This window comes from Castor canadensis, chromosome 1 (genome assembly GCF_047511655.1).
Source record: "Castor canadensis chromosome 1, mCasCan1.hap1v2, whole genome shotgun sequence".
In the NCBI taxonomy this organism is placed as follows: domain Eukaryota; kingdom Metazoa; phylum Chordata; class Mammalia; order Rodentia; family Castoridae; genus Castor; species Castor canadensis.
Window position 1 is genome coordinate 34,880,053 of NC_133386.1, and position 18,073 is coordinate 34,898,125.

Sequence of the window (18,073 nt, forward strand, 5' to 3'; positions counted from 1 at the left end):
ATTATTGATCTTCTTAAAATGTGTTGAACATGTTTAAGATGCCTTTGCCAATCTGATACAAAACTTTAAATTCAAAATAAGTCTTTTCTCCTCCTCTAGGCGGTTGAATCATAGAATTCTGTTTACATGGCTTCAGCCTTTCACAGAACCCCCTTCATCAGTGAAAATGATCCATCATCTGTCATGCTTGAATTGAGTCAGGAGCAACTGCTGAAATAAGCCAGATGTGTCTGATGTGGGTGAAGTGGAGCCCACCAGTAATCCCTCCATGAGAAACAAAACAAAGAAAGGCTTAAAAGTGAGCTTGGGTGGCTTCCAATTTTACCAAAATGTAAATATGATTTCAGTTGGGAACTTTATTTTTCACTACATTTACTCTCAATTACTTCGTTCAGTGGATTTCTCTATATTGTATATCTAATGCTACGCAGAAAAGATGAGATTTTACTGAAATAGTTAAAAGGATAAAAAAAAGTAGTAAAAGAAATGACCTTTGGGAAAACACATGGTTTCTTAACCTACAGGTGGTGTGGGGGCAGGAGCAAAAATTATCAGAACAAAATGGCTTCTAATTTTTTGAAATGTTTTAAAGTTTTTAAGGATAGTAATGTCAGTTGTATTTGAGTGAAAAGGACAGTGTTATCTTATATAATTTCAGCCTTTTTAACAAATAAATAATTTTGGGGAGTAATTTGTGCTCAGCAGCCCATTGGAGGGAGCTGCACTGGATGACTTTTGAAAATGTAACTGAACCTTACTTTCTGGAGACAATTTTCTAAGCCATTTCATGTGGTGGTGAGGACCCATAGTGCCTAGGTGCAGATGCTGCTTTTAATACTTTCTTGGCCTGTGACCATGGCAATTTTTTTTTTCCTACAGCAAAGTACTTTTCATTAATATGTTCCTTTTACATTTTAATAAAACTCATTTCATCTGTGAAATCATTTCTAAGGTTATTTGCCACGTAATCACCCATTAGCTCCATAATAAGGATGGATGAAGTCACATATTGTCAGGGCTGCCCATGTCTCATAGAGTCCTATTTTTGGAAGCCAATTTATGCCTGAGATCTACAAATTAAGTAATTTGGTTAGCTCACACCTATTTTCTGAGCCCCCTTCTTAGCATGGTCACATGTATTTGAGAAAAAGGATTATTGGCTTTTTCTCCTTATATCTGTTTCCCTGATTCACACAAATACTTCTGATTTTATTTCAGTTATGAAAATAACATGGAACAGGAGACAATTAGCAGGAGACAATTTGTATTCATGTGTGTATGTACATGTAGGGTCACAGGGTGAAATGCATTTCCTTTTGTAGTCTTACAGGTTTGAAGCCTTTGGATTAGGGTTGCTAGCTCTCTCACAGTCTCATGGTTTCTGACTTACACTGCTGTATAGCCAGACAGCTGAATTGGTTGCAGACATATTACTACCATTCAGACTCCATTTCTACTTCAGTTTCCTATATGTTGCCTATTGCTACTCTCATCTTGATATACATAGAAGTATTGCCGAAACCAAAGACTGTCTTGTAAACTTTTAAACAGACTATGTTCTACCAATAGTTTCAAAGAATGTATAAGTTCTGGGTGACTTAAACCTGGGGTCGATAAACCTGCCCATGGGCATATCCTGTTTTATAAAATGTTCTATTCAAATACAGCCATACCCATTTATTAACTTTTTCAGAGGCTGCTTTCTAGCTACAATTATGAGTTCAATAGTTGTAACAGAAATGGTAGGGCTGACAAAGCCTAAAATGTTTACTGACTGTCTTTGTACATAATACAGTTTATACAGTTTGCTAACTCCAGATCTAAAGGAATGTATTTCCTGTTTGAGAACATATGTGATGAGGGCCTAGGGAAAACTGGTGTCTGTGTTATAGTAACTGTCTTTGTATAAACAATCTGTAGTTTTTCTGGATAGACCATGTTTATCTTTCATTTAGGGTAACATTTAGCTGTTAAATGTGTGCATTGGGTCAAAACTGTAAAGCACATAAATGGAATAACCTGAGAAATGGTACTGAAGAAGGTAAGGGTTCCTTTTATAAGAACTTATAAGGAGCTTTACAGGTATTATGTAATTCTCACACCAAGGTGCTGTAGCTAAGTGTGTTGCTTTTATTGGGGAGAATATTGAAACTCCAAGAAGTTAAATAACAAAGCTATTGTGTACTTAGATATCACTCCATGCTCTGTATCTATACACATACTCTCTCTTCTACTACCCCAGTGGATAGTGTGTGACAGTTTTTATTAATTAAGGCACAGAGGATTTTCATATTATTCTCTGCCAAGATGGAGGAGTATGAAATTGGATGTCTTACTCCATTCTGGTTAATTCAGTCTTATTAAAGGATGATTATGAAATCAAAGTATAACATTTACTTTGAATCAAAGATAATTTGAATAGAAGTCTTACCAGCTAAATAATCTTGTATTATATATATTAAACATATATTCTTGGCTAGAGAGGTACTCCAGAGATGAATAATTAGATAATTAATGGATATATTTGAAATGAGTTCTCTTCTCATTAAGAGTTATTTCTACCTATCAGTAAATGATGGGATTGAATTTCCACAGATGTTTCTCAAGTTCCTGTTCCTTTATGGAGGAACTAGGCTCAAATAATGTTCCCACAAGCATCACAAAGATTTTCTTTTGGCTCTGAATTGATTATCTTTTAAAGAACTCTTATTCATAAATTTTCTTAGTTTTCTTCCAGTAGGACCTCCTTGGTATAGAATTAGAAAAATAGGGCATGACCAGTGACTCATGCATTTGCCTTAAAGGCATTAATTCTTCTTTGTATCTATTTTGAGTTTTTGTGTATTTTAAATGCATAAATTGAGAAAAAATGTTGCTTGTCCTTATAGTGGATGCATACTACCTAAATATTGATCATGTCTGTCAATTTTTATTTTATACATTCAACATTCCCAGAAGTGTACAGTTAATAGGAAAAAAATCTATTAAGACAACCCAGTATATTTCAGGGGAAATATGGACTTTCTTGAAAGCCTTCAATTTCTATATTTTTTCCAATCAGGTGTTTTTTCTGGGAATGGGTTATATTTGCTTAGATTACAAATGAAACTATATTTAAGATATTCAGCACCAAGTTCCTTTTTTTGTCCTTTTAATTTTTTTTATGAAGTATATTGACTTCATTGTGATGCATTTTGGATATTATACCAGTACACTTATATTGTGATTTCTGATTAGCATAACTAGAGATGACTTATTCAAAGTTAGTTTAGCTCAGTATCGTCTATGCCCTAAGGCAGCATGTACTAATATTTCTCTGTATCCCAGATGGAAGAAAGATCATTTCAAAGTTGATTACTACTTAGATGAGCAAATTTGTGTACTGCAGCTTAATTTACAATTGGAGAAGGTTAATTTGTCCATTTTTGAGAGTCCTCAAACAACTATGTTAAGGGTATTATATTTGCCAACATAGTTTGTCTAGGATTTTTTTTCTTACTACTTAAATGCTAATATATTTCACATGATTTAATAAAATAAGAATGTGCTGTATGTATTTAGCTAAATAAAGCTTGTACTCTACAAACAGTAAAGAACCATGAAGGATAATTCTATTTGTTTCTTTCTATTATACCCAGTCAGGAGATTACAAATATATATGTGCTTTGGATGGGAGAATATGGAGAATCTAATATACTATCTTTTAAAAGATTGCCCTTCACAAAATGTAGAGAGCTTAAGGCCTTAATGACTTCTTTGTTTTCTCCAGTTCAACTTTGTTTAAATTAATCTGATCTTGTGTTTTATTGAAAAGTTTCACTTCAGAAAGGATTTTAGCATAATTCAGTTTTTCGTGATTCCGTAGAAAGGGTCTCTGTTTCCATGTTACCATAGAGTTACCACAAAGTTACTACCTCCTTGAATAAGTACTCAAGAATCCCTCTAAATGCTAGATAATTAGGCACAGGGTTTTGAGGACAGAAGTATTCTTTTTAGAGGGATGAGGGTACCGGATGTCACTTAGTACCAGTCCTTTCAGTGAGCAGCTTGGGAACAGAAAGAAATCCTGGCAAGTCCCAATCAGCCTGTTTCTTTTTATTTTCAGGTGAACAGGTTGCAGAGGTCCTTAAGTGGCTTGCCATAGTGAAAGCAGACCCTTGCAGTGATGCAGCTTTCCCTTGGCTGATTGATTGGTTGAGAGGAATTAGCAATCTGTGAAATTCTCTTCAGAAGTAATTTTTCTCCAAGGGTCAAGAACTATGGTCACCATTTCTCTGGCATGATTTGCAGCTACTCATTTGTAGCCTTATCACCAGTAGCAAATATAACAACTGAAAATGGAAGATGATTCTGTGTTCATTTTTCTTCCTCTATACCTATGTAAATTTCTTGAACACCAAGTCAGTATGGCCACCTTCTGTTCTGTCATCTAGCTTAGTGAAACCTGAAATCATGAGCTTTTTTTTTTTTTTTAAATTAATGTATTAGGATCTTGCCGTGCTATTTCTCCTTTAAATACTATAACTCAGAACAGCTGTATGGAGGACTGTGTATCATAGAAAACTGTGTTTAGGGCCAGCAAATCTTCAGTGGTCAGTAGGGATAGTGTATGATGGAATTCACTTAGGACGTGCATTGTGTGCTGTCTGTTGTAAGACTGAATCAAATTAACCCCCTCCATTTACCCCCATTTCACTTTCTACTCTACATGGCTGCTGTAGTTATTATCATTAAATTGTGTTACACTCCTGTGTAAAATCTTTAAATGGTTTCAGTACAACTGTAGAAAAAAATCTAAGCCCTTTTACGAGATTTAAAGTCTTTCCTATTTAGTTATGTTTTTGACTTGTCCCCTCAGAACTTTTCATGTATGTTTTAGAGAATTATTCGAGGTTCCCAGACATACCATGTTCCTTTGTGCTTATGTGACATTTCTCTTGCTTTTCTTCTGATTGCAATCTCATTTCCATTCCAGCTTTTCTTGCTATATCCTTTCTTATCTTCATTAAGTAACTCAGTAAGATCTTCTCCCCCAACCAGCCTAGTGCATGTAATCAACTCTTTTGTGTTCTTTAGAACTTTCTCCATACTGTTATCCCATGTTACACATTATCTGTTTAATTCATCAGCCTAGGATTATTATTTTGTATTTCCAGTCATCTACTCTACTACAGTGTATTAGCTCTTAACCTTGAAATACAAAATCCACTATAAAAATGATTATAAGAATCTTTTACCAAAGACTTACAAATATGCTATACATTTGGTAAATAGATAAATGGTACCTTTTGTATTATAGCTTATTATAAAGTATAAATTAAAAATTCATCTTAAAATTTTTTGCTAACACCCAGAAATGATTTTCAAGACTCTTGACAATGTTTCTGATATGGCAGTAATGTGCAACGTTGACCCACTTATTTCATACAGCTACTTCAGTTATTATTGTTATTCAGAATCCTGGAGTCTAAAATTAACAGTGGCTATGAAGGGCAGCAATTAAGGCCATTCGTCTTCGAAATGAGTCAATGTGGGTTCCACTAGTAGTTTAAATTTATATACAGAGGGCAGGCATACCAGTATAAAGGGTAATGGGGGCCCTGAAGGCATGTGTTACAAAGCAATAAGTCATTTTAGGGTTGTGATAGCAAATTATATTTTTGAGAAAAACGTTTTCCTTGCTATGTGAAGGGAAAAGCATTTCTTAGCAACCTCCTTTTGTTGATTAATTTTAAATTAAAAAGTACATCATTTTCCATGAGAACATTTATAAAATAGCTATTTCAAGCATATATAAATGACAATAATAAGTTTTCAACTTGCTAGAATTTGGATTATTTTAAGCTAATTGTGAGTTATAAGAGGAACTTCAGTATACCGCAGTATGTTTTGCTTTTTAAAGAGACTTTAGGGCTATGGAACCTCCTGGACAACTGGACATCTCTGATGCATATTTTGCATTTGATATGACTCCTCTCTGTCCTTGGTAAGGAATGCCACTTTGTTCATATTCACATTGCCAAACTTTTGATGGAGGTGGGTGAGATGAATTTGAAGGTCTGAAGTTTATCACCCCTTAGACTGTTGTTTCTGGCTCTAGAATTCTTTGAATTTCTTCACAAAGCTCTAAACTAAATAAATAAGCTGTTCGAAAGGAGACAGGTTATTGGTTTTTTTCATTAAAGCCACTGCTGGATTTTCATTAGCTATAATCCATTTTCTTTCAAGATTAGACATATAGGCCAATTCTTATTTTCCTGATTGAATAAACTAAGTATGTTGACTTGTGTGTGCCTGTGGTAGATGGGCTAAGAAGCAAAAATAATCATTCTACTTCTACCCCTGGAAATAAAGCCAGGAAAAAAAAATGACTGATACAAAAGGGGAGAGACTACTTCCCTTTAAAAAACTAGCGATTAAATAAAGTGGAAGTGGTGGGAGTGGTTATGGGCTAATCTGATTGACTTTATGCTTCAGCCTTCCTCCCCACCTTTCAATTGTAATTGTGTTTGAAAGCAATAGATACTGGAGGAGTGTATAACAGACCTCAGACACATTAGGACTCTAAAGCTTTTTACAAGTATCTACAATGAGTACATTTCATAGAGTTATTTTAAAGTTAGAGATTTGATAAAAGTCAAATATTAACTTCATTGTTTTGAATTGGATTACAAAGAAAGACAGTTTTCACCCTTCCTTTCTTCCCTTCTCTCCACCAAAGGTATTTTATAGTTGCAGGAAAGCCTAACTATATCGTCATTAGACACTGGTAGTAGTGGGGCTTGAACTAGGGTCGTAAGCTTAATGAAGCTGGTGCTTTACCACTTGAGCCACAACCTCAGCCCTATTTGTTTTTAGTTCTTTTTCAGATAGAGTCTCTTGTTTTTTGCCTGGATGTGAACAGGAATCAGTCTACAATCCTTCTACCTATGCCTCTGGTTTAGCTAGGATTATAGGCTAGAGATATACACCCACCTCATTTGTTGAGATTGGAGTCTCACTAACTTTTTTGCCTGGGCTGGACTTGAACCATGATCCCCCAGATCTCTACCTCTTGAATAGCTGGGATTATAGCCACTGAACCTGGCTCTTACATTTTTTTTAAAAAATAGATCAAAATCTATGCATTAGCCTTTCTCTGAGGCACAAACTTTCTTCCCTCCCTCCTTCTCTTCCCTTTATTTCTTTCATACTGAGATTTGAACGCCGAGCTGTGACTTGGCTCCCCAGGCACTCTACCATTTGAACCATGCCTCCAGCCCTTTTTGCTTATTTTTCATATAAGGTCTTGCACTTTTTGCCCCGGGCTGTCCTCAGACTGCAATCCTCTTACCTATGCCTCCCTAGTTGAGATGGGATTATAGGCATGGACCACCTTACTTGGCTTTGTCAAATGGGTTTGTTTTTCAAGCAGAATATATTGATAGATATTTCTTTTCATCTGAAAGTTTAATAAGAATGATAAAAAGGAGTATTTTTGATTATTATAAGTAACATGTTACATATTTTAGTGTAACATTTGCTTCCCTATTGACTTTCCTCATTTTTATAAAATTGGTCTAGACTATAACAGTGTTTCCTTTTCCCTTTCTAGGTGGCTGTACCTTTGATGATGGTCCAGGGGCTTGTGATTACCACCAGGATTTGTATGATGACTTTGAGTGGGTGCACGTTAGTGCCCAAGAACCCCATTACCTGCCACCTGAAATGCCTCAAGGTGAGCATCATTCTCCTTACTCATTGTTGGGGGAATAGTTTTGGAATATGTAGCATTTTCTTATTTTAGATTTAGTTGTTATGATAAACTAATTTTTTGTGCTACTTGGCCACATCCAAGAATCTTAAAGTATTCTATGCCTTTCTCATAACTTTCTGTAACTGTATATTCTTCAAGAATTCTCATTATATCTTTGTTTCTCTGTCTTTGAAACATATATACATATGAGTATGTTATTTTTTTAATAAAATCAAAATGATAGTCCAAAAAAAGAACAGAGTAAGTGATTTATTAAATAATCTTAAATATAGGATTAACTCATTTGGTACCTATTTAGTTAAATTATTTAGGTTTGATTGAATCAGACTGAGGGAAAGAGACTGTCTCATTCTCCTACTGGTGATGAGCATAACAGTGGCCCTGAGGGGAGGCAGCTTGAGACAAAATTATCAAATGGAGAAGGTCTTTTCTGAGCGAGTTATGTAGATAGTGCTGAGACCTTTACATTGTTTACGTGGACTTCATTGTTGTATCCTTTGAGTTTTAAAATTTATTTTCTAATCATTCATTATACATTGGTTTGTGTTTTCTTTTATTTGTGAAAAGGTATTAACATAGGATATGAATATGTGCATACAATTTTATACATTGGATTAATATTTGTGCTTTCAATTCTACATATTAGTTTGGAACTAATTTTATGTTATGTTTAACACTACTTTGTTTAATCATAAAAATTAAAAATGTAAACAAATTTTAAAATGCAGTACTAAAGAGAACAAGTTTTTTTCCTTCCAGTGTTTAGGAAAAAACAAAGCATATAATTATATATAATCATTATGTACATAATATATAATCTTTATAACATAAAATCATGTAATTGTGTTTATTTCTTATTTCTAACAACTTGTTTTAAAATGTTTTTAATATTATTCTATAAAATAGTTTGTAATTAATTTTTCTACAATTCAGAAAGTTCTTCCTACACTGAGTGTGAATTTAGATATGACTTTCAGACATAAACATTAGAAGTAATATGTCAATTCTGGTGATTGATGAAAAAAAACCTTACCAGTAGCATTTCTGAATTTTCTACTTAATGTGATTTATAAAAGGAAAAAAGCAAAGCCCAAGATCAAAACTCAAGATAACATGTCCAAATTGTGATTTATAAATGTATATAGTAAATATATTCTTTGACAGGATTTTTTTCTTATTCCATTCTGTAACATGTACATGAACCAAATTTGCTTTTTATTCTGAATTGTCACTTTCTTTGAGTAGGCACATGGATATTTCTGAGTCTAGACTGAGCCATAATTTCCTTTGCAATGTAGTAAATTGGTATTTCATAGTTAACATCCTTTGCTTCTTATGTTTGACCCCTACTTTGTCAGTCAACTCACTTAGTTTTGTGCATAAGGGTTCTTTTGTTTTTGAGGTTCATACCTTTTTTCCTGGTATATTTTAGTTAAAGAAACTATTGTAATGTTTCACCTGAATTTTCTCTGTGGTATATTTAGACCAAATTTTTCATGTAAAATTAAAGAGGGTAGGTTGAAATGCACACATTTTACTGTTTATCATCAGAGAATAATCAGAAAGATGTTGATTTATGGAAATGTTACCATTACTAATTACTACTGGCAGTGGGTAATGAATAGCTGAGTAGATAGTGCTACATGACCTTGTTGGCTCACCTTTGATGCATAGTTTAATTGGTGGTTACAGTAAAAGATGATGCAGGAGATGATATGCACAATAATGAAAGTGTTTGAAATTCACCCTCAGCCTCCAATTAATAGGACATTAGGTAATTAATCATGTAACAGAGGGAAAGAGGTCATGGCCACTTAATTTTGCCCAGTGTAACTGTGTTTTTTTTTTGAAGAATGGTTAGAGAAAGCATTCATACTTATTCCTTTTTTATTCTTTTCTCTCCTTCTTTCTCTCACTCTCTTTACAAGAGATACTAGTTTTTCACATTTTCCTTACGATATTCCTTGAACATTATCTGCCCATAGGTTGTAAAAGGGGACATTTACATTTATCCTATTAAATTTTTATGAATGATCATTTTATTTTCAAATAAATAGGTAGTCATGCTTACATTTTTTTGTTTATTTAATACATACTTCCTAATCAGCACAAAAGAAACAAAAAATCTCAAGTGCTTGGCACCTCAGTATTAGAAAGTCTTCTTCATGACATATATTTGTTATTGAACTCTGAAGGTCTTGGACATTGTTAATTGGCTTTGGTTTGTTGAACTTTTTGGTCTAGAAGCCAAGAAGGAAAAAGAGAAAGAAAGGATGAGTAAATAGCTTAAAATAAAAGAAAAATGAAGATGGGTAGAAGGAAAAAATAGAGAAAATAAAATAGTTTCTTCATATAAGAAGATACAATGGTATCAGTTGAAAAATGTTCTATAATTCTTTGCTCTTCTCCTTCTTTCTTCTTCTTTTTCCTGTTATGACTATGTTTGTGTGTGTTATTATGTGTCAGTACTGGGGCTTGAACTCTAGGCCTTGGGCTCTGCCACTTGAGCCATGCTTCCCAGGCCTTCTCAGATAAGGGTTCTTTCTTAGACAGTTATTTCTCAGGTAGGGAAGTATCTGGCATTGTTGAGATAGGGTCTCATAAAGGAGCCCTAATGACCCAAAATCACAAGACAACATGAGCACTTACTCAACTCAATCATCAAGGAAATACAAATCAAATCTGCAATGAAAAACTACTGTACACTCATGGAAAATTGACAATCATGATGTGGAGTGTTGGAGAGAAGAATGTGGAACAATTGAAACCCTCACAGACTTCTGTTGGAGAGTAAATCTGTGTCTACAACCCCTTTGTTTTTGGTGGTCCTGGGGTTTGAACTGAGGGTCTTGTATTTGGTAGGCAAGTACTCTATCACTTGAGGCATAAGCTCAGCAGTTTTTGTTTTGTTTTTTTGGCAGTACTGGGGTTTGTACAACCATTTAATACAACCAAATGACCAGTTAATCCATTCTTGGGTATAAATCCAACAGAATTGACTGTACTTGTTCAGACAAAGTACATGCAAAAATGTTTACAGTATCACAATTCATAATAACTCCAAGCTGAAAATGACCCAAATTTCTATCAACTGTGTAATGGGCAAATAAATGGAGATATGTTCATGTGGACTATTACATCATAATATAAATGGATAGTCTACTGTCAGTACAGTAAAGTGGATGAATTGTGCAAACATCTTGAAGCTAGACACACGAGTATGTATTATATTCCATTTACATAAATTTCAAAAACAGGCAAAATTAATTGATGAATTGGAAATCAGGGTATGATTATTTTCAGGAGGGGCTGAGGAGGGGGGACAAAGGAGTCTTCTGGATGTTGGTAATATCATTTCTTGACTGGGAGGGTACTTGTACAGCTATGATCAAATGGTAAAAATTATTGAGCTGTTCATTGGTAAGTTGTGCACTTTTCTGTATTTATCTTAGAAGTTAATAAAAACTGAAATAAAATAAAATTAGTGCTTACAAGGTTAGTATTGGGAAATTGAAATAATAATGAAAATATTATAGATTAGAATAAGAAATGCATAATACGTGACCTTGTTAGAAACTCCACCCTTCGCCCCCCACCATGGATCCCTCTTCACACAAAAATATTATGTTCTTTGACCTGTTCGGGTCTATGTATGTTTCATTATCTCTACTTATATATTTCTTTGTCCACTTATCTTTTAACCAATTGGTCTTCTTACCCATTCTTACTATGTCTGCAGAAGTTCTGTCTGCTCCGAGAAGAAGATTTTCCTGACTGGCTTAGAACTCTTAAGTTTCTTCTCTCTTCATATCCAAAAATGCTTTCACCTATACTCTGTACAGATGTCAGTTGTTGGTATTATTGTAGTATCCTTTTAATATGTCTTTTTCTGTGCTAGACTTTAGTGTTTTCATGAATACACACCGTATTTTTTCATCTTTGATTTCCCAAGACATTATTTTATTTTGCCTAGACAAAAATGTCAATTTCTATAAAGGTAAGATTTACAATTTTTTGGCCAAAATTTAAATAGTAAAATTTTTTTCTTGTTAAAAAATTATTTGAGGGGCAGGCAGAGTGGCTCAAATGGTAGAGCGCTTGCCTAGCAAGCATGAGGCCCTGAGTTTAAATTCTAGTACTGCCAAAAGAAATTAATTGAATAAAAATAATCCCATTTCCTAAATGTATTATACTGAATAAGATTTAAATGTAATTTGAAGACCCCCTCACATGATTATTAACAATAGGCTTATATTGTTAATATTATATTGTTATAAATGATATCACCAAATTATTTTGGATATGTTTAAATTTTATTAATTACTACAAAGAATGAATTACCTTTTACATTTTTTCTCTCCTCTCTCTGTCTTTTGCTCGTGAAACTTATATTTATCTGTTATATAAATATAACATGCAAACCTAAAGAGAATGAACAATGTTGCATGGGAACTAGAAGTTGTTCTTTGATCTCAAATACATCTATGTGCCTGATCTTGTTTATTGCATATTCTTTTATGCTTATGACATTATGAAACAAATTTATATGATCATTTTATTGTATGTTCTCTTCTAGATCCAAGAGTAGGTATCATGATTGACAACTCAATAGATTTGTCTTTTGTTGTAATTATAATTGCTTTACCTTTTTAACAAGTTTCTGTAAAATAACTAATTGAATTTTAGTTTAGTCTGTAGAGTACTGACTGATTTGATAGTATTTAGAATTATGACTACATTATATCCCACCTTTAGTCTGCTACTTTTTACTGTTAATAACGTAAATCACAGTACAAAGTTCTTATTTTAAAATTCACACAGTGTGTATTATAAAAAATAGCTCTCTGTCATTAAATTAATCTGAAAACTGAAGAAACCATTTTTCCTCTCTTATGAAAGTTAGTGAGGTGTGTCTCAATCGTTTAAGACTCCACTAGATCTCAAATCTGAATCCATGTCAAAGTTTGAAACTAAAATTTAGAGAGCAAATGAGATTACAGAGGAAAAGGAGAGAAATAAGCAGTGCTGTAGAAATGAGCCTTTGTAGTAATTTGTTGCTTTTAAAACGTAAGTGCTTTTTTTTCCCCTTTGATACAAAGATGAATCATTATCCAGGTTGTTAAAATAAGGCTTGCCTTCTTCAAATATTTGTTTGGTGAGCTTGTGTAGTCAATAGGGAACATGCATGGTTTATAATTTTGTACCTAACTTTCTTTTGATGGTGTGATGTAGTGAAATTAAAACATCGACATCCACGATGTTATGTTAATGCCCATAACATTTATAGGTAACAATTTCATTCAGTTTTTAAACTTAATGATATAACTCTCTTAATTTTATAGAAGACTCTTATAATTCATTATAAAAATCTTATGTACGTCACACAACACATTTTCATACATCTGTGAAGAAATTTGAAGGAAGTTTTAACTTAACATTTTTAACCTATCGTCCTTCTCTTTGGGAAATGTAACTACTTACTAAAATTATTAGATCACTTTGCCTACTATTTTCACTACTATTTATTACAGAAAATTGATAATAGCCTTTTGGCGAGATAGGGTCTCATGTTGCTCAGACTGTAAGGCATATGTTTTTTGAATAATCATAACTACTGAAAGTCTTACACAGTTGAATTGCTAAAATTATTTGATAACACATCTGCCAGAAAAAAAACGTGGCAGAGAGGTAGAATAAAGTTATGTGCATGTAGTATTACTAATGAAATATGAGTTCCTAATATTAAGATTAGTTTTATTTTAGAGGATAGGGCAAACCAGGCCAAAACATTGGTTTATTTCCTTTTGTAGCATTTTCTGTTAACCCAACTAAAACCTACTGTATATGTGTACATTTACAGTAGTCCTGGGGTCTGAGAGATAGGGTAGTAGTGAGGAGAGGGGAAGGGAAATGAGTTATTTGATTTATTTAATCCACCATCATTTTCTACCACTGTATCTAAAATACCATTTCTTTCCATGGTGTTTATGCTTAAAATGATTGTCTGTTCATGTTCATGGGAAGTAGAATCTAAGTTTTGCTGTTGTCTGGAACTGCTTGCTGAGTTTCAGTGCTTCCTCATCATATTCTCTTCCCCTGGGGAGATGCTCTGCCCTGTTTTTGATTTACCTGCATGTTATTTTTAGTGATTTGATGAATACCTGCTACATGTCTGTCTAACGAACCTTTAGAAACACATATATTTTCTGCTGTCTCATTAGAGCATGTATGGTGGAAGGAAAATTCACGGACTAAAGGAATCAGATTAAAGTTAGGGTTTGAAAATAATTTTAAGGCTTTGTTTAGAGTGGGTTATTTTAGGGCAAGAATGATGGGCTGATTTTGATGTGCTCTTGTAAACCGTGTTATCATGTGTCTTTTGGTGTTTTGCCCTGAGCACAGCAAAGATAGTTTACTATGTTTGAGTTGCTTATTAAACATACTAAGAGTTGGAGACAGTGCAGGGGAAGGTTATAATGGATGCTTGAAGGGCAAGTCACTAAATGAAGGCTGGGTTTTAATGTAAGCACTATTACCCTTATGGACATAAGTGCAGCATGAAGAATGTCTAACACCTAAAAAACTAGCTAGCATTTGTTGCCCTTAATGCAGAGAAACTAAAGCAGATACCTTAAAGCAACTGAGGCCAATAGGAAAAGGGGACCAGGAACTAGAGAAAAGGTTAGATTAAAAAGAATTAACCTAGAAGGTAACACCCACGCACAGGAAATCAATGTGAGTCAATGCCCTGTATAGCTATCCTTACCTCAACCAGCAAAACCCCTTGTTCCTTCCTATTATTGCTTATACTCTCTCTACAACAAAATTAGAGATAAGGGCAAAATAGTTTCTGCTGGGTATTGAGGGGGGGAGCGGGAGGGGGTGGAATGGGTGGTAAGGGAGGGGGTGGGGGCAGGGGGGAGAAATAAACCAAGCCTTGTATGCACGTATGAATAATAAAAGAAAAATGAAAAAAAAAAGAATGTCTAAATTACAGAGGACAGAAATGGCATGCTGAGACAGGATTTTTTTCCTGATATTTTAGGTATACAGTGTGGCTAAGTTAGATATGTCCCAATACATCTCAGGGGAGAAAATGCAGCTTAGTATTAAAAAAGAAAAATAATTATATTGGTGTCAGTGCTAGAGAACTTCCAACCTTCTAAATAAATTAGAGATAAGAATAAAGACTAATTTCAAAGTCTATACACTCACCTTTAACATATACCTTAAAATCAATACATAATCCAAAGAAGCAAAATGACTTTTCCTGCAAGGAGTGTGATTAAGTACAGTTATGACCTTACACTTTTCCTTTCCAAAAAATAAACGTCTCTCATGATGACTAGAGTCTTCTTTTAAACATAAAGATTCCAGGGAAATAAATAGAAAAGCAACAAAAGTTATATAGTCAAGTTGGGGATTACTTAAAAATATATATGATATTAATGATCACACATAGTTCATGTTGATTAAAAATGCATAGCACTGCTTATGTATTAGGTCATTACATATAGAAAAATGCCTTAAACTCTCAGAAGAAGCCAGACATGGTGGCTCACACATACAATCTTAGCTACTTGGGAGGGTGAGATCTGGAGGGTTGTGTTTCTAGTTTCCTGGCAAAAAAGTTCTTGAGACTCCATCTCAATAGAAAAAGGTGGATGTGGTGGCAGGTGCCTGTCATCCCAGCTACAGTTGGAAGCATAAAATAGGATAACAGTGCAGGCTGACCTGGGCATAAAATGAGACCCCCTTTCTAGAGTAACCAGAACAAAAAAGGCTAGAGGGGTGGCTGAAGTAGTAGAGTGCTTGCCTAGCAAGTGTGAAGCCCTGAGTTTAAACCCCAGTACCATAAAAATAAATAAATAAAATAGATTAAAGAAAGAAAAAGAGGACATATTGGAAGTCAATCCTTATTTCCCCTCCTCCTCTCCTGTGCAACCACTCTACTTTCATCTCTATAGATTTGCCTGTTCTAGACATTTCCTGTGTAATTGGAGTTCAAACCCTAGTAACACACATACACACACAGACACACACACTCACCTCTCTCGAAAGAACTGTCACTTTTCAAACCCAATTTGAGCCAAGAGTATGTCATTGTTGTAAAGGTGTCATCTTGCTCCCTAAAAGAGAGAATTACTCACTGAGAAATATTTCTCAACAAATTTACACATTGTGTTGTATTTAGAACACATGACAACCAAGAAAGCTCTATAGAAACATAAAATCTTCATCTGCTGCATAAATTAAAAAGATAGTGGCTGACTTTCTGAAGTATTATGAGAATAAAAGTAAAAATAGTACAGTCTCACAAACTTCATTAAGTGGTCTTAATATTATACAGTTTTATGTAGCTGGTGAAAGAAGTAGGAAACTAGGGTGTCACATTTGGGTATTGTAAATTATGTTCTGAAGTTGTGATTTTTATCCATCTACTTCAGAATATTGATCAGTGTCTAACACACACACTACTCTTTTGGGGTGTTCATTTATCATCTTGTCTAATTGATCAAAACATGTCTCATGTCTGTGCCTAAATCAACCAGCGATGAGAAGGAGATCACCATGACTGGCTTCACTATGAGGCCCGGCCCTCCTCCTGCTGGACCTGGGACTGAGGTTGAGTTCACTACCAGTTTCTCTGATGCACCTGAGAAGGGCAGGGTCGATATCAAATAGCACAAACAAACTTGGAATAGAACTATGAGGCAGGTAGGGTAGGAGGAATCCAGGACTATTTTCAACACCCCCTGTTCACTTCACAGTGTTCCTACACAATCTCCATTATTTACTCTTTAGAACCTAAGAAGACAAACTGAAAGCACTCATCCACCAAAACTACTTCACCTGCATTATTTATCAATGTAAATGAGTTGATCTCTTTGACATCTCCTAAAATCACCTGAGCTTCCTCATCTGCCAGGACTGACCTCTCTTACTCCCTCTCAAGGGCTGGGACCCTACAAGTTTATACTTGGTATCACACTCAGTTACTGCCAGGGCTTTGTAGGTATTGATTGGTTCCACATAGGAAATACAGTCTTTGTCCCTTTGGTAGGCTTGTCATACCCACTTCATCTATTAGTTTGTTTTTTTTTCCCACAGACTGGAGTTTGAACTCAGGGCCTTTACCTTGAATCACTCCACCAGCCTTTTTTTGTGATGGGTTTTTTGGAGATAGGGTCTTCAGAACTATTTGCCTGGGCTGGCTTTGAACCACTCTCCTCCAGATCTCTGCCTCCTGAGTAGCTAGGATCACAGGTGTGAGCCACAGGCACTGCTTTCATCAATTAGTTCATAAAACTCCAACAATTTAGTTGTAGGGTTGATTTTCCAAATTATATTCTAGGAAAAAGAAGGCAAACTTGTACTGTTTTAAAAAGACACTTGCCATTAAAAGTGAAAAAACCTTAGAAAAATGCATTTTTTACATTTTTTGGATTATAGGCACAGGCCTGTAATACCAGCTACTTGGAAGTAGAAGACTGGAAGGACCATGATTTGAAGCCAGCCTGGGTGAGACCTCACCTGGTTTAGTGGTTTAGGCGGTTTAGTTTGGAATCCCAGTTACACAGAAGGCATAGGTAGGAGGATGGGCATCTGACAGTATCTCACATGTAGTTGTTGCTTAACAAATATTATTTGTCTTTTTTTCCTTTGGCTCATGGTGCTATGGCTGGTTAGTAAACTCATTAATCTGTAAGAAATTGATTTGGATTCCTCTCACTTACTTACTTTAGCACAGTATAAATTGCATTTCTCCATTATAAATTTTCAGCAGCTCATTAGGAATTATTTTATGTCCAATTCAGAAAATTACCTTTCCTCCATAATTGTTCACTGCATGCGTGTTCTTTGTTCTGTGATACATAATGATACCTGAAAATGATTTCCATAAAAGAGTATTGTAGGTCAACTTGGACTTTTCAGATACTTTTTGCTAAAATAGAGTATTTGAGCTATGGAAATGGTTTTGAGAAAGATTTTATTATTCCTCAACTCTTTAAGTGTGTTATTACATAGTTTTAATAATGTTACTATGTAGTTATTCTATTTGGTTTGCCAAATTGCTTTGCAACCTCTTATTTTAACATTTTTTCCTAATGAACTACATTATTTTATTTAATATTGACATCATCTGTAGCATATAGTGTCCTCAAAGTAGAAGAAATTAAATAACAACATTTAAAACACTGAGAAACTGGAAAAAGCTATAATTTTCTTGTACTACAAAACCTAAGTGTCTATTACTACATAAATACCCTTAAGCAGGCACCAGTAAATATTTAGATTGGAAAGATGGAGGTTGAG

The 18,073-nt window shown here is 34.5% G+C and overlaps 1 protein-coding gene across 16 annotated transcripts in view; it reads left to right on the plus strand.

Annotated features, from left to right (window-relative positions):
- The window catches only part of Ptprk (protein tyrosine phosphatase receptor type K), a 504,921-nt gene that overhangs the window by 111,840 nt on the left and 375,008 nt on the right, over positions 1-18,073 (plus strand). For 15 of the 16 annotated variants that reach the window (XM_074075059.1, XM_074075053.1, XM_074075007.1 and 12 more), the window contains exon 2: positions 7,595-7,717. In XM_074075059.1, coding sequence (XP_073931160.1) covers positions 7,595-7,717 — 123 coding nt within the window. Of the gene's footprint in view, positions 1-41; positions 299-7,594; positions 7,718-18,073 lie in introns of those variants that run through there. The other variant, XM_074075045.1, reaches the window with a different exon arrangement.